At 33.0% G+C, this 23,375-nt stretch overlaps 1 protein-coding gene across 1 annotated transcript; it reads left to right on the plus strand.

Annotated features, from left to right (window-relative positions):
• Positions 1-10,264: 10,264 nt before the first annotated feature.
• On the plus strand, positions 10,265-21,504 carry LOC18438350 (silicon efflux transporter LSI2). Its single transcript, XM_020669976.2, has 3 exons — positions 10,265-12,267; positions 16,117-16,306; positions 20,927-21,504. Exons 1-3 carry the CDS (start codon positions 11,068-11,070, stop codon positions 21,190-21,192), a joined length of 1,656 nt encoding a protein of 551 aa, XP_020525635.1. The 5' UTR covers positions 10,265-11,067; the 3' UTR covers positions 21,193-21,504.
• Positions 21,505-23,375: the final 1,871 nt, after the last annotated feature.

The raw sequence follows: 23,375 nt of genomic DNA on the forward strand, positions 1-23,375 counted from the left end.
TAAAAAAGATAGAAAAAGATAAAAGTGAGTATTAATGACCAAGACAATTTTTAATCTTTACCATAATATAAAGAATATTTAAAAATGCATTACAAATCAAATTCTTTATTTTTGAGAATTTATATATATTTTTTTTAATTTTTTTTTTTTAAAATACCGGTTGATCACCCTAACTGTCCAAATGGCCGGTTTCGATCTAACAGGTAGGTTAGCGGTTAGATCAGGCAATTTTGCGAGCTGAACTTTGGCATTGTGGTTTGAAGTGACTAGTTGCATTCGGATCTCTTGCATTGTCTTCTTACTTTTTATGCTTTTTGAAGTTTTGTAAATGATTTTACATAAATTAGAACCCTCCATTTTTTTTTGTCCATACAGTGTATAATATGAGAAAAGTGTCCTCGGGTTTTATGCATCCCTAGCAGTCTAATTGTTATAAACGTTATGTGGTCAATGCTACAATATTATTGTACCATATGAGTTTACAAGTAGGCTGAAAATTCTCTACTAACTAATTATAAGCTTGTCTTCGCTTCTCTATGCTTAAAAATCTTTGATGTCTCTATTCCTTTTAACAATTTAACTTATTTTCAGTGCCCTTCCCCCAAATGCGCTGGATGAATTCCACAGTTTTTATCTTTTTCAGTCAATGTTCCTCTTTCAGTGCGTAATTGTACTTGGATAACTTCCTCTTTTAATACATCATAGTACCCGGATAAAAAATTATATAGTTCTTACTAGGGCTTCTATAAGCATATGCTCTCATGAAAATTTGGGGGTAAGAGATCTCAATACTTTCTCCATGACACTTTGATCATCTAGAATCTCACCATTTCTTTTTAATTGGTTTACTACAACCAAAACTCTTGAAAAGTAATTGAAAATTGATCCTGATTCATTCATGTGCAGCGTCTCAAACTGGGGGTTGAAAAATTTGGAGTAAAAAAGTTTCTTCACCTCATCTTCTCCATAAAAATTGTTTGAAAGATCTCCCATACTTGCTTGGCGGAGGCGGAGGTGGCTGAGGAAACCTTTTCGAAGGTGCCTTCAACGATGCCTTGATAAATTAGGAAGAGGGCTCTTCCGTTTAACCTCCTTGACTCCTTTAGGGCATTCTTTTGGTCATTTATTAGTGTAGGTTCGTGCTCTAGGGTTTTAAGTTCATCGTATCCCTTCTCTACAACCTTTAGCAATGCCTTGATCTGAATGCAACAATGTCTCCCTGCATCATTTACAATAGTCTTAAAAAACCTTCTTCCAACGCTAACTAATATTTTTCATATATTGGTATTACCATTACATTAAACTTATACGCAAAACATGGCTGCCGAATTTGACCATACTATGCATGACATGCAAATATGTGGTTTCATATCATGAACAATTCATAGCTAAGAAACCTAATCCTCCTTTGGAGACTAAAAGAAGGAAGAGGCCAAAGAGGACTTGGAGGAAGAGGTAAACCCGGTTTTGGCAATTTCAATACGGAAGAGGAGTAATGATGCAATCTATAAGAGGTGAGGTGAGGTGGGGTGGGGTGGTAGCAATTTTAGTCCACCATTCAATCGTACAAGGTACGATAAATCTTCGCTTCAATGCTTTAATGGTAAGAAATTTGGGCATTATAGTTTTGAGTGTTAATAAAACAACTCACATGAAAGTGGAGAACAGGTGAATTTTGCAGAAGAATCAAGGGAAGAAATAGAGCCAACTCTCATATTAGTATGTAAAGAATGAGAAAATAAAAATACAAACTCATGGTTTCTTGATAGTGGAGCAAGCAACCACATATGAGGGATCCATGCCCTTTATTTTTTGTTTTCATATCTTAATAGACCTAAAGATTTAAAATATATCTCTTAACTCCCTTACTAACCCTACCTCATTTTAACTATTTTTTTAGTCCTAAAAAATATAAACGACATGCTCATACTAAACCATTCATCTCTTTATCTGATATATTCTCCCAAATTTTTCTCTTTTTCTCTTTTCCTTGAGATTCTTCCAAACCCTTTCTCTCTCTCTTTGTATTTTCCCCCACTTTCTCTCTCTAAGTCTCTCTCTCTCTCTCTCTACCTCGCGTTTCCAAAAACCCTCTTTCTCATTTAGGATCTCTTAAACATGCACAATCTACATACATTTAATCATCCATACAAATAATATCCAACCAATCCATAGAAATCAAGCAATTATATAAAGAAAAATAAACCATGGAGAGAGAGAGGGGGTTTGGGAAAAGTCATGGAAAGAGAAATTTAGGAGAAAATCACGTGAAGAGAGAGAAAGGATGGTGTTTAGAAAAGATATGTCTTTATTATATTTATTTAGGGCAAAAAATTAGTTTTAAAAGGTATAAAGTCAGCTTAAGGGGTTAGAAGATACAAAACTTAGAATTTTTATGACCAAAGATATGTTTTGAAACTTTGGGTCTATTGAGATATTAAACTTAAAAATGGGGGATGGAGATATTTTCCCAAAAATATATTAATAGAATTGGATGAATCAATTGAATGGTCATGCAACATTTAGTGACTTCTCAAAATTTTTGGTCAAAGGAAAAGGTGCAATTTTAATTCTACTGAAGAATGTAAAGCATGAATATATTTCTAATGTCTAATATATGCCAAACGTAAAAAACAACATTGTTAGTTTGGGGCAGCCGTTGAAAATCGGTTGTATGTTCACGTAAAGAATTTAGCCATCATCATAAAATGATAGAAATGAAAACTTGATTGCTAGGATTGACAACAGTGTAGGAAAAACTAAATCGGAACGGTTCATCGGACATGGGGTTGAAGCGGTTCAACTGGCCTGACGGGGCAAGTCCTGGGTGGTAAAAAAACTATTAAAAAATGAAAAATATAAAAAGTATATTTAAAGTACAATTAAATAAAGAATGTCCAAATGTAGTTGAAAATTAGTGAAAAAATAGATTTCAAAAAATCTATTTGTGCCCAGAAATATTTTTGAAATTTTCCAATAAAGATGGAAAAATGAGTATTGATGGCCACGAAAAATTCTAATCTTTACCGGTTAGAATTCTAACTGCCCCGATTTTTCCTATGCTGGGTTGGCATGTCAAAAAATAGAATTGTTTATATAACCGATATTTTGTAATGTCTAAATGTATCTTCAAAGGAAAAGCCATGGCTAAGCACTTGAGATTTGGGCACCTCTATTGTAATGGACTGAAATTATTGTATAACCAAAACATAGTGAAAGGGCTGCCATTAATCGATCATCTAGAAGAACTTTGTGACGGATATGTGCTCGGAAAGCATCACCATGAAAAGCTTGTCAAGTGGTGTTTTACATAGAGCATTAAAACCCCTTGAACTAATTCATACGAATGTATGTGGGCCATGCAACCTAATTTCTTATGGGCAACATGAATATTTCTTTATCTTCATCGATGATTTCAGTTGAAAAACTTAGGTTTATTTTTTAAAGAAAAATCACAATGTTTTGAAGTCTTTAAGAATTTCAAGGCTTTTGTGGAAAAATAAAGTGGGTATTTCATTAAAGTTTTGAGAGCAGATCGTGCTGGTGAGGCTTTTTCAAAGGCATTTGATGATTTTTGCAAAAATCATAGCATTCTTCATCAATTTACAACGCCATATTCACCCCAACAAAATGGGATAGCTGAAAGAAAAAAAATCAGACAATTCTAGATATGGGCATGAAAAATGTTGAAATACAAAAAAATGTCAAATGAATTTGGGCAGAGACGGTCTCTTGTGCTGTCTATATTTTGAATAGGTTTCCTAGTTGGACCGGGCATAAGCCTAGTGTAGCACATTTAAGGTTATTTGGGTGCATTGCGTATTTTCGTGTCCCAAATCAAAATGAGAACTAAATTAGAGTATAAAAGTCAAAAATATATTTTTATTGGCTATGATGAAAAATCAAAACAAGCAGAAATTGATGTTTAGTAGAGATGTCATGTTCAATGAAGAAGCCTCATGGGATTGGAATGACAGAGAAAAAAGAAATGACTTGGCAATTGAGTTAGGAGGAGGTAAAGAATTGAAGAAGAGATACTACATCAAAATATTCCTCCCTTGTCCCCATATCATGAGTCAAGTCCATCAAACTCTTCCTTGGGGAATGATGGAAATGCCACTCAAGAGAAGAACCTTGAATGATGTTTAGGCTCCTACAGAGAAAACTTACGATCAACATACTTTGTTTTGTTTCATTATTGATTGTGAACCTATAGGCTTCAATGAAGCAAGACAAAAAGATGGAGAACAACTATGGATGAAGAAATGACAACAATCAAGAAGAATGACACCCGGGAGCTCACATCTCTTCTGCAAGGATAAAGTCGGAGTAAAGTGGGTTTTCAAGGCAAAGAAGAACTAAAAAGTGCGAGATTGAAAGATATAAAGCAAGAATGTTGGCCAAAGGTTATAAGCAACAATTGGAATCGATTATCAAGAGTTATTTTCCGGTGTTGTTTGATTAGATACCATTGCTTTGACTGCCTACAAAAAATGGAAATCAAATCTGCATTTTTAGATAGTTATGTTGAAGAGGAAGTTTACACTAAACAACCACCGGGTTATATTATTTAGGGGAATGAATATAAAGTTTTTAAATTGAAAAAGACACTTTATGGTTTAAAATAAGCTCCTAGAGCTTGAAATACAAGAATCGATAAATAATTATCATGCTTATAAAGAAAATAGTCTTTCTAAGTGTCCTTATGATCATGCTTTATATTTGAATGTGAATGGCGATGGTGATATATTGATAATATACTTATATGTTGATGATTTAATTATCATTGAAAAAACCTTAGCATGATTGATGATTTTAAATAGTGCATAATCAGTGAATTTGAAATTACTGATATTGGACTTACGAATTACTTTCTTGAAATTAAAGTTAAACAATGTGATGAAAGAATTTTTATTTGTCCAAGTATCTCAAAAATTTTAAAATGGAAATTTACAATTCGGTAACTACTCCAATAGAATGCATGTTGAATGGAAGTCTGATAATTCTATAATGGTATCTACTTATCTCAAGAGCTTGGTGGGAAGTTTAGGACATATTGTATGGATTTGGCTCCCTAAGCCGACACATAGATGCTCCCAATCAAACTTAGTAGAAGGCAGCTAAGCGAAATTTTTGATATCTAAAAGGAACACTAGACCGGCTAGTTCTGAGTTGGACCGGCCGAGTTTGCAAACACTCACTCACATAATCAGAAAAAGGCAAGCTTTCTATGCTTACCCTACAGCATAGAAGTTCTATCCTCCTCCTTATCCAACCGTCCATTCTGAATGGAGGGCTAAGATTGCCCCAATCAAAATGTCACGTCTCTACACTATTTTATTTTTAATTTATTTTTCTATAAACTATTTTGACACCAAAATTTGGATGTCCATTCCTCTATTAAACTCGCACTAGAAAAAAATATAAAAAATATTTTCAATAAATAAAATGACCAAAATACCCCTGAAAATTTCAAGGGGTATTTTGATCATTATATTTTATAGAAAAATTATTTTTAATATTTTTTATAGGTGCACCCCATTATATTTTATAAAAAAATTAAAAATAAAATACTTTGAGACATCGGATATAAAGATAAGTGGCTCTCTTTATCAAAATTGAACGGCTGGATGATAAGACGAAGATAGAGCTTCTATGCTATAAAGGAAGCATTGAAACCTTTCCTATGAGAAAATGGTGCATCCTCTTATGAAACGAACTTAGCCAATGTATTTTTCTCAACTTGAGCATTTGTTGATTGGGAGGGAGAGAACTGTTTTCAAAGGTAGGGTTAAGAGCTTGAGCGCTTCAAATACTCTACCATACATACGCAGTTGTCTCAGTGTATGTGTCGTAGACCCAAAAAGAAATGGGGTTTGAATTTTTCGAAATCTCAATGTGCATCTATTTACTCCCTCAGGCAAAGTACATGACAATTGATAGGGATACTACTTTTCAGATTTCAAATTTTGGAGATGTAATTTCTACCATCCATAGAATAATCTCTTAAACACTTTACGAAATAAACTCTCTATGCACTAGTAAATAATTAATACCTCAAGATTGAATAAAGACTGTCCAAAATTTAAAAGACTAGATCTCAGCATCATAAGACTCAAAATTCAAATTTTTACTTTTAAAAATAATCATCTAGTAATTTTTAAATGGTTCTCAAAATTTTAGACTAAAATTTTGGTGAACTGGCCAGGTATTTTTAAAAAAATAAAAAAAATTATTTAAAATCCAAAACAATTAAGGGATTTTGTTTGTAATGCATTTTTTAATGATTTTCATCATTTTGGAAATGATTGGAAATTGTTTTGGCCAATAATAATTTTTTACATTTCTTATTTTTAAACATTTCAAAAATACCCCTGGCACAAATCGATTATTTAAAATCTATGTTTTCATTAATTTTTAACTTTATTTGGATGTGCTATGTTTAATCATGCTTTAATATATTTTTCATGTTTTATTAGATTTTTTTGTATTTCGTTTCTATTTTTTTAGTGAAAAGTTTATGTAGAGTCAAGGCTCTAAATAATCAAATTAGAGCCTACCTCAAAAATTTCATTAGAAGAGGTTGTTTTGATGCCCAAATATCTTCAAAGTGATCATCTTAACATCAAGATGAATGGTCATGAGGAAAAAAATGGATTTCATGTTTTTGGAAATAGTACGTTTTTATAACGTATTTTTGAATTGTCAATTTTCGAGATTTTCAAGTTTTCATAGATCTGTCGATCCACAGCATTTTTCAAGCTTTATACTTTATAAATAAATATAAAAATATATTTTAAGGTTATCACAAAGGTTTCCCATATTAAAACCACATTTCTCGACATTATTTGAAGGTAGGCTCTAATTTGATTGTTTAGAGCCCAAGTTCTATACAAACCGCACCTTTTTTTTTTTTAGTAGTTTTTGACCGTCATGGATTTGCCCTATTGGGCCAATTGAAGTCGCCAGTTTACTTGTTAGGCCAATTTAACGCTTCCGGCCTCATGTCCGATTAACCATTCCGGTTCGATTTTTCATACGCCGGTTTTGAGAGAGATTGCCCATTTTCACCGTTGGAGTTCAAATCTTTGTAAGAAAATTTTTTCCACTAGAAATCCTTTTCTTTGTTTTGAGCCCAATTGGTGGAATCAATTTTGGAAAAATCAGGTTTGTACTATATCTTAATAGAGTAATTGTGGATTGATATTTTATACAAATAGTATTTGGCCGTTTTATTTATTTATTTTGAATTTTACCTCTCGATATGATGTCGAAAACATTAGAATACTTATTATTTTATTTTTAAATTTTTTGAATTGTACAAACCAGTCCACCCAACCGTTCATAATAATGTCGGAGAATTGTACTGAAATTGTTTTTTAAAAAAAGTCGGACCGCGCTACTACCAACTATTTCTTCCACTAGTATCAAATTGTGTTCCATATGGTCCGCTGGATCATAAATTATTTGTTTGAAATTTTTTCATCGGTTCCTCGATCCCATGGGGCACTCTCTTTTCCAAAATGGCGAGTCTACTTAAGCTTTTAGACTTTCACAAAATTTTGCAAAATTTCGAAATTTTTCGGGGTACATCGGGGCCTTCGTTACATTATGTGCTTTTTTTTTTTTTATTTAGAAATTTCATACTTTTAAAAAGTAGAAGTGCCGGCCGGTCTAATATTGCCAACATCGGACCAATCCATGGACTTAAAAAATTTAAAAAAGTAAAATAAAACAAAAAATATTCGGATGTTACTAACTTCTTTTAAAAAGACTAAAAAAGAGCTGGTCCTAAAATTCGAGAAAGTTTATTTTGAACTTTGAGTTTGGTCAATAAAATAAATGCAGCCACCCAATTTCGCATCTCATAGTCAAGATTAATTATGACTACCTTGTGCCAAAGGTAAATTGTCTCATTATATACTTTCTCTTTAATCTCTCTCTGTTTAAGCGTGACAACCGTCCCCCAGTCTTTGTTGTAAAGCCTGACTTGATTTCCTTGAGACTTGCGTTACACCAGTGCAGGAAACCCATGACTCAGGCATGGTACCAAGCGTTGAAGCAGGCCTGGCAGAGCAACCCAGATTGGTCTCGGTAATCCTGAGTTGGGTAGGTTTTGGTGAGGTTAAAGAGTGTTATAAGAAAATAAAAAAATTTCAAAAGATATGAAAAATATATTTACAGTAAAATTAAATAAATCACATCTAAATAAAATTAACAAAGTAGTGAAGGAATAGACTTAAAAAATAATAATTTGTGATCATGGATATTTTAGAAATTATCCAATAAAGAAGAAAAAAAAAAATGTAAAAATAAGTATTTATGAGCAAAACACTTCTTCAATCTTTACCAAAATGATAGAGAACATACAAAACATATTACAAAGTAATTTTTTATTTTAAATATTTTTAAAATTTATTTATTTAAGATCCCAGACTTGACCGGACTGCCCGTTCTTGCGAACATTGCATTGCGCTATTTAGAGGGAATTTCTTTGTCCCCGTCTTGACATATTTTGTCAGCATAATTAGAAGCAAAGAACATCTGTCGACAATATAAAAAACAATAATTCAATAAAAATGACTAAAATATCACACAAGATTCAAGGGTATTTTGTATTTGTTTGACGTGTGTGGTTATGAAAAGTATGTAAATACCAAATTTAAACTTAATCCAATTTTTATAAAAATACAAAACTGAAATACCTATATATCCTTAAATAACACGACCTAAGCGTAAAATATGAAATATGAAATAATATTTTTAAACTCTACCAATAAAATGAGATTTTCTAGACGTTTTCCTGACCTTTTTCTTGTTTTCTTATTTGATAAGTTAGCTAGGTTTTAGGCCAACCAGGTTCTTTTCACAGTTCCAAATGTTTCTAAATAATGGGTGACAGACTTTCAAAAGTAGATTAGTATCACTACATTACTCATTCGAGTTGCTTGACTCGTTTTGACTTCTTGACAAGCTCTCGATATGAAAGCAATTTTTTGTCCTCATCATTTCAGTATTTACTTCTACTTCACTGATTACCTTTACTTAAAAGGGAGTCCTCCATAAGTGGGACCTCTAATTGAAGGACTTGGTCTTACATAGCTAAGGCCTAATTTCCTTTAATATTCAATCAAAAGATAAACAACATAGCATACTTTACTATAAATAGGCAATTCCGCAACCCACATGATATGATTTTCCACCAACCATTAAATACAGAGAGAGAGAGAGAGATAGATCACAAAACCAGCTTTCTACTATGGTCCATGAGAGATGATGATCCTTTACAATCTCACATTGATTTCCCTTCCTAATGCATGAAAGTTATAGAATCTTCGTGTAGGCCCAAATTTGTTATAAAATGGGAAGCACATAATATTATTTGCTGAACATTAAAATGATGAAATGTACCATAAAGTTAGAAAGGAAAAAATTATCGAGAAAATGAATGTCTTTGAAGGGGTTGAAGAAGGAAGCTCCGGATGGGGAAAACGGTACCGAATGAGTGGCCTGATCATCCCTAAGTTTACTCCACTTTGAGAAGCCTTAGAAAATAGTGTTCGTTGGGTGTGGGGGGATGGGTTGTGGGATTCTTTTCTCAACTAATTGGGGTTAGCAATATGAATCCTAGTCTACTATTATGCTTTATTAATGGTCATACCCTTAGTGAGGCTATAAGTTCATATATCTTTTTTCACTAGTTCCACTCATGTCTTTGTGAGTGGTCTAGATTCGTTTTTGGAGGGGACCTATTTTGACCATATCTAGGGTTCAAATTGAACCTTTTTTTTTGGGGGCGGGGAATTGATTTTTGGGATGAAGAGAGTGTGTGTGCAAAATTTTGGGTCATACAAATACCACAAACATAGAATTTTAGAAGTGTTGTTGCATAATACTATAACACAACCGTTGCATTAAATAATTGCTCTTACACTTGTCATTAGATAGGACAGTGAATATGTTTTCCATGTAACGTACTCTCCTGATCATTACACATCAATTATATTCACCTGATTCGTGTTTCCTCTCTTCTTGCAATGCAACAAATTCTACTGGTACACATAAGAATATAGTACATATGGAGATGTCACATCACACATAAGAACAAAGAATATAAAGAAATGCCAAATCTTTCAATCAGAGCGAAAAAGATATTTCACCTTGAAATATGGAGATTCAAATATTTCATGTCTGCACCATAGCGTAGCAGATTCTTTTCCTCTCTCGCTCTCTCTATAAAGGTTTCTGTCTCCTCACAAAGAAAGATAGAATTAGGTCTTTTGAATCTCTTGTGGATTTGGGGTAGTTAGGTTTATCCAATTTTATCCAAAATAGAATTGGATCTTTGAATTTTTTTGGGTTTTGGGCAGTTAAAGGTGATCCCAAAAGACATTATTTTTCCAGTTTTAAGGCGTTATGCCGTGTCTTGTCTCTGTCGTGAATGCATAAGAGTTGAGATACATGCTTTTTAGTTTCTTATACTTTTCTAAGATTTTGATAAAACAGACTGCATTTTGGGTTCTTAGTTTCAAAACACGATTCTTTGTCCACATCAATCTTAGAAGTCGAAAAGAACGTTGGATTTTTTAGGTTTTGTGTTTCATAAGATTACGGCTTCCATTCTTCAATTTCGTAGAACAAGTTGGTTTTGCGTTCTTGTTATCAAGTACTTCATCGATGCATTGCTCTCTATCCAATTTGACAGGGGAAAGCTTGGGTTTCTGTGTCATTGAGTTCAGAACTTCTTGAATTTTTCTGTTTCATTTTGATAGAAACTATCGAGTTTAGATTTCTGGAATTTGCTATTTTGTTCATTGCCTGGGAGGAAAAACATTGAGCGAGGCTTTCACATCTTGTAGTTCCATTATATTCTGCTTCATGATCTCCACTCTAATTCAAATTACTTGCATTTGAGCCTTAGTAGCCTTTAATTTCTGTAATTTGCCTTTCCTGCTCTCTCATCAGATGCAAATGCGATAAACTTCCTTTGGGTATTTTTGTTTCTATATCTGGGTTTGTAAAGGTGTAGAAGAGTTTCAAAGGCTCCACCATTAATTTGCTTTAGAAATGGTCCTAGCAAACCTTGTAAAAGTTGTTTTGGGTACAATAGCCTTTTCTGTGTTTTGGGTCCTTGAAGTTTTCCCTGCTGTTCCCTTTCTTCCTATCGGTCGGACAGCTGGGTCCCTCTTAGGAGCCATGCTAATGGTTGTTTTTGGAGTTATAACACCAGCCGAGGCGTATTCAGCTATTGATCTCCCAATCCTTGGTTTTCTCTTTGGAACAATGGTACTTAGTATATATCTCGAGAGGGCCGACATGTTGAAATACTTGGGGAAATTGCTTTCTTGGAAGAGTAAAGGAGGTAGAGACCTTCTCCTTAGAATTTGTTTGGTTTCTACTATATTCAGTGCCTTGTTCACCAATGACACATGCTGTGTAGTTTTAACTGAATTTGTATTGAAGATAGCCCGACAAAATAATCTACCCCCTCAACCATATCTCCTTGCATTGGCCTCTAGTGCAAATATTGGGTCATCAACAACTGCCATTGGGAACCCTCAAAACTTGGTCATAGCGGTTCAGAGCAGCATATCTTTTGGTGATTTCTTTAAAGGGATAATCCCTGCCATGCTCATTGGAATTGTTGTTAATAGCCTCATTCTTTTGGTTATGTTTTGGAAGATTTTATCAATCGAAATGGATGAAGAAGGAACAATTTCAGAAGTTATAACTGAGGAAGAAGTGAAGTATCATCGATTTTCACCAGCTACCGTGTCACATATAACATCTTCAACTTCTCAAGATTTTGATAGGCTGTTGGAGGGTCCCTCTCTTAATACTGAATTGGGTATGGCTGAAAATTTGAGGGATCAAATGGGTGTTAGTGATCCTGAGAGCATGACTAGTAGAATGATTGCTAGTGAGACTGATAATATATACGAAATTCGGAGTATAGTTGAGTCTGAAACCATGGATCAAGTGGGGCGTATTCAAAGAGAAGATAAAGGTTTGTCAAAAATGTCTTCTTGGCCCTCGAGTGTGATTAATGGCTTGAGAGAAATGTGCTCAGATTATTCCACTTCTGATGAGATGGAAGGTTTTCGAGATAGAAGGAAGAAGGTCATTTGGAAGGCTTGTGTTTATCTTGTGACGATTGGGATGCTCGTGGCATTGGTAATGGGTACGAACATGTCATGGACTGCTATCAGTGCTGCTGTAGTCCTTGTGGTTATTGATTTCAAAGATGCTCGACCATATCTTGAGAAGGTATATTTCTCTTCCTTGTACTTAAGTGAATCATCATCATCATCATCATCCAAGTCTTATCCCAACTATTTGTGGTCCGATACACAAATCTTGGTTCACCAATCTACTATATCAGGAGTCACACCAGTAGTATACGATAAGTTACCATACTTTTTGCACTATTTCTATCTATGTCCTTTTTGGCATTCCCCTTGTCCTTTTAGAACTTTGTAATTGAATAAAATTGCACCTCCTAACCCGTGCTACATTAGGCCTTCCCTGTACATTGCCATCCCACATAAGTAATTTGTCATCTTATCATCATTAAAGCCCCACATTTGTTCCCTCGAATGTATTTATTCCGAAGTCTATCTTTTATTTTTTTGCTACTCATCTATCTCAACATTCTCATTTTACTACACTTATCCTATACGTATGTTATTTCTCGACCGTCCGACATTCTGTCCTATAAAGCATGACGCTTTTTTATAGTTGTCCTATAAAACTTTCCCTTCCGTTTCATTAGTATGCTTCGATCACATAAAACTCTGGATGTACATCTCTACTTTGGCCACTCAACTCTAATTGTATGTACAACATGTTCTTTAATCTCTCCATCCTCTTAGATTGTTGATCCAAGATATCAAAAACAATTTTTTTTAGGTATTTTGTAACCATCAATCCTAACTACTTCCTCATATTATTATTAAACTTGCAATCCATATATTCTATTTTAGTTTGGCTAATTTTAAAAACTTTAGATCTTAGATCATCGCTCAAAATATCTAACTTTGCATGGCACCAACTCTAGTCTCAGCAATCAAAACTATGCCATTCACAAAAAAGATACACCATGGTAACTCATCTCTTAGTTGCCTAATAAACTCGTCCATACCCAAAACAAAGAGATATAGACTCATCACTAACCCTTGATGTAGGCCATGATGTAGGCCTATTATCACTAAAAACTCACTTGTCACTTTACTAGTTGTCCTCACACTAGTTAGTGCTCCCTCGTATAAATCTCTCACTATGTCAATATAGCTTCTGAAGACTCTTTTCTTTTCTAACACCCACTAAATTAAATCTCTTAGTACCCTATCGCATGCTTTCTTGAAATCCTTAAGGGTACATTTGGTTCACTTGTTTATATTTCAGTAATATTTAATATATAATACATAAATAACATCTTATATATATATATATATATATATATATATATATATATATATAATATAATATAATATAAATGTATTATATAATGTATATAATATAATATAATATAATATAATGGAAAAAGCTGAAATTAGCCCACTAGCTCATATGAACATATGAGCCCAACGGCCCAGATTGAATCTAGGCCGATTTGACGATCATGGATATCCTGTAGCGTTTGAAAAAAATTTTTTTTCTACAAATTCAAATCACTTGAAATATATAGAAAAATACTACGCAACACCTATAGGCGAAAATGAACAATGATTTCGTCTATGCTCATCACCATCCAAAGTTCATCGCACGGTCACAGTTGTCTAGTAGTGTTTCAATTTTTATTTATTTTTCTACAAATCATAATGATCTAAAATTTAGAGCATGTGTTCATCAAAAATAGGAGAATCTAATAAAAATATATAAAAAATAATTCGTAAAATATAAATTGATCAAAATACCCCTAAAAATTTATAGGGGTATTTTGATCAATTTATATTTTACAAAATATTATTTTCATATTTTTATTAGATGCACCTCACTAAGATGTACACACGCTCTAAATTTCAGATCATTCCGATTTATAGAAAAAAATAAAAATGAAAATACTATTGAACAATCGTGATCTGCGATGAACTTTGGACGGTGATGAACATAGGCGAAATCACTGTTCATTTTTTCCTATAGGCGTTGGGAAGACTTTTCATATATATATATATATATATATATATATATATATATATATATATATATATATATATATGTTCAAGGTTTTGTGCTAATATTTTCACATCAAGCAAGCGCCTACCAAACGTAGGAAACTGATTACAAAGTGCTTTTAAAATATGCTACCAAACATGGTAAAAAGAATGTATATGCAAATATTTTGCAGCAAACTGTTTACATATGTAAATACTTTACGTGTGTAAATATTTATGCATGAACTAAACATACCCTAAAGATCATGTGGTAGTCTTTTCCCTTTTCCCTAAATTTCTCAATCAGTCGACTAAAGAATAAAATAGAATCAACTGTTGACCTCCCTAGTATAAAGCCAAACTGATTTTTTGATAATACTCGTTTCATGCCTCAGTTGTTGCTCAATAACTCTATCATACAACTTCATAGTGTGGCACATAAGTTTGAACCCTTAACAAATAGTCCAATTCTATTTGTCTCATTTGTTCTTGTAAATATACACCATAATACTTTTTGTCCATTTTTCTAACATTTTCTTTGTTTCTAAAACCTTGTTGAAAAACTTGAGCAGTCAGTATATGTCAATCTCCTCCATGCACTTCCAAACTTCAATAGGAATACTATGTAATCCTAAAGCCTTTCCTAACATCATCACTCTATATGTTTCTTTCATGATATCCTAATCTTGCGAAAATATCTGTGACCTCCACGTTCCTTTATTTCTCTCTTTTTTTTTTCAATTTTTTTTTTTTTTCATTTTTTTCCTTTGCTAATGTGTATATGAATATTGTGGACTTTTTACATAATTATTTGCAATTTGCCCTCCAAGAGACTTGAATTCATCCCTTAGGTACATAAACTTTATTTTCCTTTTCTGCCTTCAATATGTACGGGTTAGAGTTTCATCCCTTTCTTCTGCTTCTATGATGATCACAAGCTTTCTTGTTGATTTTCTGCATTTTGCATTGCAAGACAGTTGAATTCTGCTTCTATGATGATCACAAGCATTCTTGTTGATTTTCTGCATTTTGCATTGCAAGACAGTTGAATTCTTTGGGCCATTGAAGTAAACAAATTTTATTTTCCTTTTTCAAGTCAAGTTTTCATCTTTTTCATTTGTTTTGATTAAGATGACATCTTTCTTGGTTGAATTTTGGAAAGAAATAATGGCTGTGATTCTTTCTGTTTTTTTATACTATAAAAGTTCTAAACATTACCGGAAATTGGAAAGCAGGTCACCCACCTTATTATTTCCAGAAATGATTGTTGTATGCAAATTTCTCCAGAGATGCACCTTCTTGACAAAATATTTTCAGTTTCTTACTAGGATGCGGTGAGCATGCTGCCAGCCCACATATTGTAGAAATGCTATTAGCAATAAATATATTTTTTAATATATTTTGGTCCTAATTTTTAGAGAATATATAATTTTTAACATAGAGATCATGAATATGAATAAATAAATAAAATTTGGAAACTAAAAATAATACTTATATTAAGAAAACGTTTGAACCGTTAGTTACAATTGTTTTTAGATGGACCACCTATTTGCATCTATCTTTATGATGGATGCTTTGTACCTCTGGACCGCATATTGTAGAGTGCGGTCCGGCTTGCATGAAACAATTGTTCTTCTTACTATGTTCTGGATTTTCTATTAGTGAGATAATGCCCTGAATTCCAGTTCTTCTGAAATTTGAGCATCCACCTTAAAGAAATTTGATATGGTGTGTCCCCCTCTGCACCAAACAGTTATGACCCCACTCAACTATATCACCATGGTTTTCCATAGCCCATTAGATTATATTATATTATAGTACAGTTTCCCTTATATCCAAACCTTACTTTAGGTTATCTCCATCTTAATTTGCCTATTCAATATTTAGTTGAATTATTTTCATTGATGCTTAGTAAGAGAAGCTTCACTTATATTGATTGGTTTCTCATGATGTCCCAAGCCAGGTTTCCTATTCCCTTTTGGTGTTCTTTTGTGGCATGTTCATCACTGTTGATGGGCTTGAAAATACTGGAATTCCCGGTGCTTTTTGGGATGTCATGGAGCCTCACTCAAGGATAGATAGCATTGGTGGGGTCGCAGTTCTCACTGTAGTAATTGTTTTGCTCTCGAACTTCATTTCGAATGTTCCCACAGGTAAGTCTATGTTCACCTTTTTTAGCCTTTCTTGTAGGAAATGTATATGATGCTCTCAAGAAGCCGACCCCAATTAATTGGAAAAAAACTATGATGATGATGATGTGATGATTTTAGGAACCATAAAAAACTATAGTCCATAGAGGCTATGACCGTACAATGTAATGATGGATAGTCATGGAGATTGAGCTGGACCCACAAGAACATGAAACGACCATATTGGATCCCTCTCTTTCTCCATCACCATTCATCGTTTGTAGGACAGTCGCAAACTCTGTGGACTGCATTTTTCTATAGTCCACTGGACATTGATATTACTGCCATGTCCGTTAGGTTCATTGAGATGCACAGTATTCCTCAACTTCAAAAAGAAATTCATGACGAGTCCTTATTATGCCAAAGAATATTTTGTAAAAATTTACATTTTGTATGAATCTTTATTTATTTGATTTTTAGTTCAATTTTCAAAATGTAAAAGAATTGTTACCACTGTTGCCGTTGCATGAAGTTTTGACAGGTTGAACTGCATTGGTATTGTTGAGATTGATGCTTTTAGCGTCTTTATTTCTACTTTTTATAAATTTGATGATGTTATAGACTGATTTTTCACTATTTTCCAGCTAAATTTGTTCTTGCAAGTCCGACCATGTTTAGTGCAACTGAACCCAAAAATTGCCTACATGAGCAGCCTCTTTGTTAGTAGCTTTTTGTATTTAGGAGTTAGGACCCGATTTCTATGTCAAGCCTGCATAGGTAGAAATGCAGGCCTCTTAATAAATCTATTTTTTAGATGGATTTTAAGACTTAATTTTTAAGGACATGTAATCTCTAACATGAAAATCATGAATATAAAAAAATAAATAAATTTGCAAAACAATTTTCCTTGTATTTATTATCATGAAATGGAAGATGACTAACATACAATTGAGAGCTTCATTCTTCATATGACACATGGGGCCAAGACATGTATGTCCTCAAATCTCATTGCATGGACTGTAGTATTAAATTACTGCCATTTAAAAGCATAAAGATTTGTTCGAAGTATTCATATATTGTAAAAGGAACCAAGTGGAGCATGTACCATAGTTTACACTTAGAAAAGCATGATGCTATTTCACAAGATTTCATCATCAGCATATACCATCAAATTTTTTATCTTTTCAAGCTTACTCCATAAGAGTCCTCGATGTTCTTATGCCTCAGTTTCATCGCTTTAGGATATTGTTAAGAATGAAATCCCCACTTAGATGGTGCATGATTGGAGATGACCTAGGGATTTTGAAGATATAGTAGGTGCAAACTTTAGGGCTCCTTTTGCTCCATGGTTAACAAACCCGGGTTTCGAATCAAAACCTTTTTATGTCATTGATTATATTAAAACCCGGTTACTTAAACAGGATTTGTTTGGATGGCTTTGAATGGTAACCACGTTATGCAAATCTCATGTTTAGATCATTTTTGTATAACCTAGTTTGCTATTATAGAATGAGAGAGAATATATCAAACTTGAAATTTTGAGATAGTTTCTCTTTCTAAAAAATTTAATATAGTTTTTCTTTCCAAAAAAATTTGAGACAATTTCTCTCTCTAAACATTTGAAATTTAAGATAGTTGACAATTTCTCTCTCTAAAAATTTTGAGACAGTTTCTACCTCTAAAATTTTTAGGTAGTTTCTCTCTCTAAAATTTGAAATAAAAAACTTAAAATTTGAGATAGTTTCTCTCTCTAAAAATTTTCTCTCTAAAATTTATTATAGTTTCACTCTCTAAGATGTTTAGATGCTCTCTCTCTAAAACTTGAAATTTGAAATAGTTTAAAAATTTTGAGACTGTTCTCTCTGAAAAGTTTTAGGTTATTTCTCTCTCCAAATTTTGATATAGTTTCTCTCTCTAAAACTTAGAATTTGATATAGTTTCTCTCTCTAAAAATTTTGAGATAATTTCTCTCTAAAAAAGTTTCAAGTTATTTCTCCCTCTAAGACTTAGAATTTGATATTGTTTCTCTTTTGAAAATTTTTGAGATGGTTCTCTCTATAAAAATTCAGGTATTTTCTCTCTCTAAAATTTTAAGATACTTTGTCTCTCTAAAACTTGAAATTTGAGATAATTTATCTCTCTAAAAGTTTGGAATTAGTTTCTATCTCTAAAAATTTTAGGTAGTCTCTCTCTTTATAATTTGCATTTTCTCTCTAAAATTTTAAGATACTTTCTCTCTTTAAAATTTGATATGTTAAAATGGTTTCTCTCTCTAAAAAATTATGGGAAGTATGTCTCTCTCTGAAATTTTATATAGTTTCACTCCCTAAAATTTCATGATACTTTTTCTCTAAAATTTGAAATTCAAGATAGTTTCTCTATCTAAAAATTTTCAGGCAATTTCTCTATTTAATATTTGATGTAGTTTCTCTCTTAAAATTTTTAAGATACGTTTTTTTTCTAGAACTTTACAATTTGAGAAAATTTCTCTCTCTAAAAATTTGACATAGTTTTTCTCTCAAAAAATTTTTGGATAGTTTCTCTTTAAAATTTGATATAGTTTCTCCCTCTAAAATTTTAAGAAATTTTCTCTATCTAAAGCTTAAAAAATTTGAGATACTTTCTTTCTCTAAAAATTTTAAAATAGTTTCGTTTTCTAAAAACTTTCAGGGGATTTTACTCTCTAAAATTTGATATAATTTCTCTATCTAAATTTTAAGGTACATTTTCTCTCTAAAACTTTAAAATTTGAGATAATTTCTTTCTCTAAAATTTGAAATATTTTATCTCACTAAAAAAATTCAGGTAGTTCTCTCTTTAAAATTTGATATAGTTTTTCTTTCTAAATTTTAAGATACTTTCTCTATCTAAAACTTAAAATTTGATATAATTTCTCTCTCTAAAAAATTTTAGATAGTTTCTCTATCTAAAAATTTGAGATAGTTTTTCTCTCTAAAAATATGAGATAGTTTCTCTCTTTAAAAATTTTCAGTAGTTTCTTTCTCAAAAATTTGATATAGTCTCTCTTTCTAAAACTTTAAGATACTTTCTCTCTCTAAAACTTAAAATTTGATGTAGTTTCTCTCTCTAATTTTTGGGGATGTTTTGGTAGAGTTAATTATAGTTAATAAAGTGTGCAGCTCTGGTGTGTAAAAATAATATTATGTATTATAGTGTATTCTCTCTTTCATTCTTACACAGGGTCATGTTTTGGATAACCCAATTTTTTTCTTGATTTTGTGTATTCATGTTTTGGCCCTCTTTCTTAGTTACAGAAACATGATTATATATCCAAAAAAGATTGTAAAACAAGTTTTAATGCAAGATACCTTAAGTATACAAAACATGGATTTGGATACCCTAGGATCCAAACGACCCAGTAGTGATTAGAAGATATAGCACATTTTTAGGTGCAAGCTTTAGAATTGTGTGGTGTGGTGTGGTGTGGTTTTCTTGCAAAATAGTGAATGATGTAGCTTGTGTGATGGGTTTTAGGGCACTTTAGTCGGTGATTTGAAAATTGTCGATACAACTCAGTATAACCCAAGTTGAATCGAGATCAGGAGGTCTGCGATTCTAGCTCAAGGAACCTGGAATTGCCTATTCTCCAAGATCAAGTGAGATGGATTGCAATCGACAATTTAGTTCAATTTTCTTTTGGAAGTGAGTAACCCCGATTCCTGTTTTCAAATCACTGCCTTTTCCTAGTACATCCAAGGAACTAAAAATACCGTCCATATTTAGTACTCGTTGCATCATTAGAGACATGGTATTTTGGAAGTGAGTGCCCAAACGATATTGTCTTCTCTCTATCATGCATAAAAAGAAATCACCTTTACTTATGATATGCATTATACATGGGAAGATAATAGTATATAATTTATATCAACAGTCTAAGACTCGGCCAAGGCAATTCGGACTCGGCTGGAAAACTCGACGTCGCCCTATGTTTTGGGCGAATCAGTTGCACATTATATTTTCTTTTAGTTTAATTATATTAATATATCAAGTCTAAATCAAATTTGCTCAAGTGTCTTAAAAGTTCAACCATGGTAGCTACCTTTTCCCACTTTTGAAAACGTCTTTCGTTATTTTAACCGAATGGGGGTCTAAATCTCCTGCAAAGTGGCCTATTTAAGCATAAAGAAATAACTAACACAACAATTGTTGCTTGATGATAAAAAGGTGGCACTTATAATATATATAGCTGAATTTTATCTTATTGTTCTATAAAAAAAAATGAATTGGATTCGAGAGAATTACTTAAACTCGCCCAAATAAATCGCTTCGGCCAGGGCTTGAGTACCATGGTAAAATCAATTTTTTGAACACTGATCTATATGATCATATTAATGTTACGTTGATAATCATCTTCTCAAACAGTTTCAGAGGATTGAGAGTGGGATGCCATTGAATTAATGAGGTAGTTGGTGGTACCTACTCTCCCTCCATCACTAACCCATCAATTGATGGGATGGGATGGTGATAAAACTTGTAACCATGGCATTACCAAAATCATCTCTCTCTCTCTCTCTGTTAACTTTTCTATGAGTTAACTACATTGGCCTAAACTTTATTTTGCATTATCAGTAATGTAATCACTACTTCACATGCTAAACTCTCTCTGAAAATACATGGCCTCAGTTCTCCTTCTCGGTTCTCGTGTGGCTGCATCGGCGGCCTCAATCTCTGGTGGGAGCGAAACACGCTCATGGCTCATCCTAGCGTGGGTGAGCACAGTGGCGGGGAACCTCACATTGCTCGGATCTGCCTCCAACTTGATCGTCTGTGAGCAAGCTAGGCGCCCTCAGCTGTTTGGCTACACCCTCTCCTTTTGGAGCCACTTAAGATTTGGGCTTCCCTCTACAATTATAGTTATTGCTATAGGGTTGCCTCTCATAAAGGGGTGAAAATAAGGCTTTTTTTGTTCGGTCTTCCATGTGAATTCATCCTCTTGTTTTCTTTGGGGATTGTATACAATGAGGTCATTTACCTTTGATCAAGCTTGCATGTGCTTCAAAGTTCGAAAAAATTTATTTTAAAATTTGAGATTGGTCAATAGAATAATTGCAGCCATCCAATTTCACATGCAATGGTCAAAATTAATGTGACCACTTTGTACCAAAGATAAAATGGTCTCATTCTATACTTTTTTTTTTCTTTATTTTGTTAAAACTAACGATCAAATTGTGAGAATATGACAGAAGTTTTGATTGTTCAAAGGTGGATTTGGGGTTTTGTCCATGGGTTAATTGTGGTCAGCAACAATAATGGGATTGGGGTTTTGTCCATGGGTTAATTGTGGTAAGCAACAATAATGGGATCGGCGTTTGACAATCAGATTTCTGAATGGATTGGCATTTTACGAGGAACTTTGAAAAAATGAAGACATATCCCAAATAGTGGAAAAAAAGAATATTTTGGTATGTCATGTTTACTGGAAGATAGATTATCAAATCTAAATTAAACAATGGTAGGAGACATAAGGGACTACACACCTTTAAGCAGAAAAGATACTCTCATGCAAAAACACTTTAAGCAGAAAAGATACTCTCATGCAAAAACACTTTAAGCAGAAAAGATACTCTCATGCAAAAACACTGAAAAATTAATTTATAGTTCAGACTCAGGAACCTGATAATTAAGTGGGGCAATATGTGGATCATATATTTGATAAGTATCCATAGCCTTTTGTTGACAGAACGAATCCAAAAGTTTTGCTAGATGCTATTCCATAACTAAGAGGTTCAGTTGTTGATATTTATTCTCTCCAATTAGAAAACCTTGAAGAAAGAAACCACCACACTCCATGATGGCTTTCTTTTTTATTTGAAAAGTAGTTGATGATGAGTTTCTCCAAGGAAATTTGGGAATTTATCCATTTCAAGCTATTTAAAATTTTAAGGCCATATAGCATGGCTACTAGCTTGAGAGAGGTTAATGACTTGAAAGAGAGAGAGAGAGAGACAATTGACACTAACTTCCTTTGTTATTAAGAAATTCAGATTTTAATACTCCATTTGCTAGTGCATAAGCCGCGTTCTAAAACTCGGCCGAGGGCCATGGGTGAGACAAGCTTTGGGCGAGTTAGTTGTACACAATGTTTTTAAGCTTGAAGTATAATATTACTCATATTTATATCAGATAAGTCAAAATGATTTACTGGTTAGCTCTAACGAATAAACTTTACTTCTTTTGTTCATAAAAGAGGCCCTTATAATATATAACCAGTTTATTTCTTCATTTTTTTAAAAAAAAATATGACCTGGACTCGAACGAGTTCCTATCCTAGTAACTTACCTCGACCAGGTCCCAAATACACTGGCCGAGTCAATTTTTTTAACACTGTGCATAAGAAATTCATGATTTTGTGGGGTGAATCTCTCTGACAACTGGCCGTGGTGGGACTACTTGAGGAAAGTGGTCTAGCAAGCCATTGTATTGCATTCCTAACTCAAAAGCAGCATTTGTTCACCTTGACAAGCTTCATAAAGTAAGATTGTGGGTGGCTTTTGGAGGTCGCTGTAGAGAGTGCAATCTTTTAGCTATATCTTTTATTTGATGAAGTGCCTGGATTTAGTAGGTGTTGGATTCTATAGATTTTAAGGAGACTTTACTCTTTTAGTTTTAGCTGCTGAAATCTAGTCATTTTTTGTCCCATCCATGCATGTCAAGATGAATATATTTTATGTATAAAAAAAGTATTAATTTTTCTTGTATTACTTATACTAGTTATAGCTCTAGAATCCAAAGGTTTTAAAATTGAGTGCGATTTGTATAGAGCCGAGGCTCTAAACAATCAAATTTGAGCCTACCCTCAAATAGTGTCAAGAAATGTGGTTTCAATATTAGAAATTTTTTACTAACCTTAAAATATATTTTCGTCGTTAACTATAAAATTTAAAACTTCAAAAATAGTGTAGATCGAGTAGATCTATGAAAACTTGAATAACTTAAAAATTAACAGTCAAAAAATGCGTTACAAGATGTACAATTTCCCAAACTTAAAATCCACTTTTTTTCAAGTCCATGCATCTTGATGCCAAGATGATCAATTTGAAGATATTCGAGCATCAAAATAACCTCTTCTAGT

The sequence above is a fragment of the Amborella trichopoda genome, chromosome 8 (genome assembly GCF_054954075.1).
Source record: "Amborella trichopoda isolate Santa Cruz 75 chromosome 8, AtrichopodaSantaCruz75HAP2 v2.0, whole genome shotgun sequence".
Taxonomy (NCBI): Eukaryota; Viridiplantae; Streptophyta; class Magnoliopsida; order Amborellales; family Amborellaceae; genus Amborella; species Amborella trichopoda.

Excerpts from the sequence above, each read along its gene's own strand:
- LOC18438350 (XM_020669976.2), top strand. The coding sequence starts at position 11,068 with ATGGTCCTAGCAAACCTTGTAAAAGTTGTTTTGGGTACAATAGCCTTT. Across the intron at positions 12,268-16,116 it reads CTCGACCATATCTTGAGAAG|GTTTCCTATTCCCTTTTGGT; the intron begins GTATATTTCTCT and ends GTCCCAAGCCAG. Across the intron at positions 16,307-20,926 it reads CATTTCGAATGTTCCCACAG|TTCTCCTTCTCGGTTCTCGT; the intron begins GTAAGTCTATGT and ends ACATGGCCTCAG.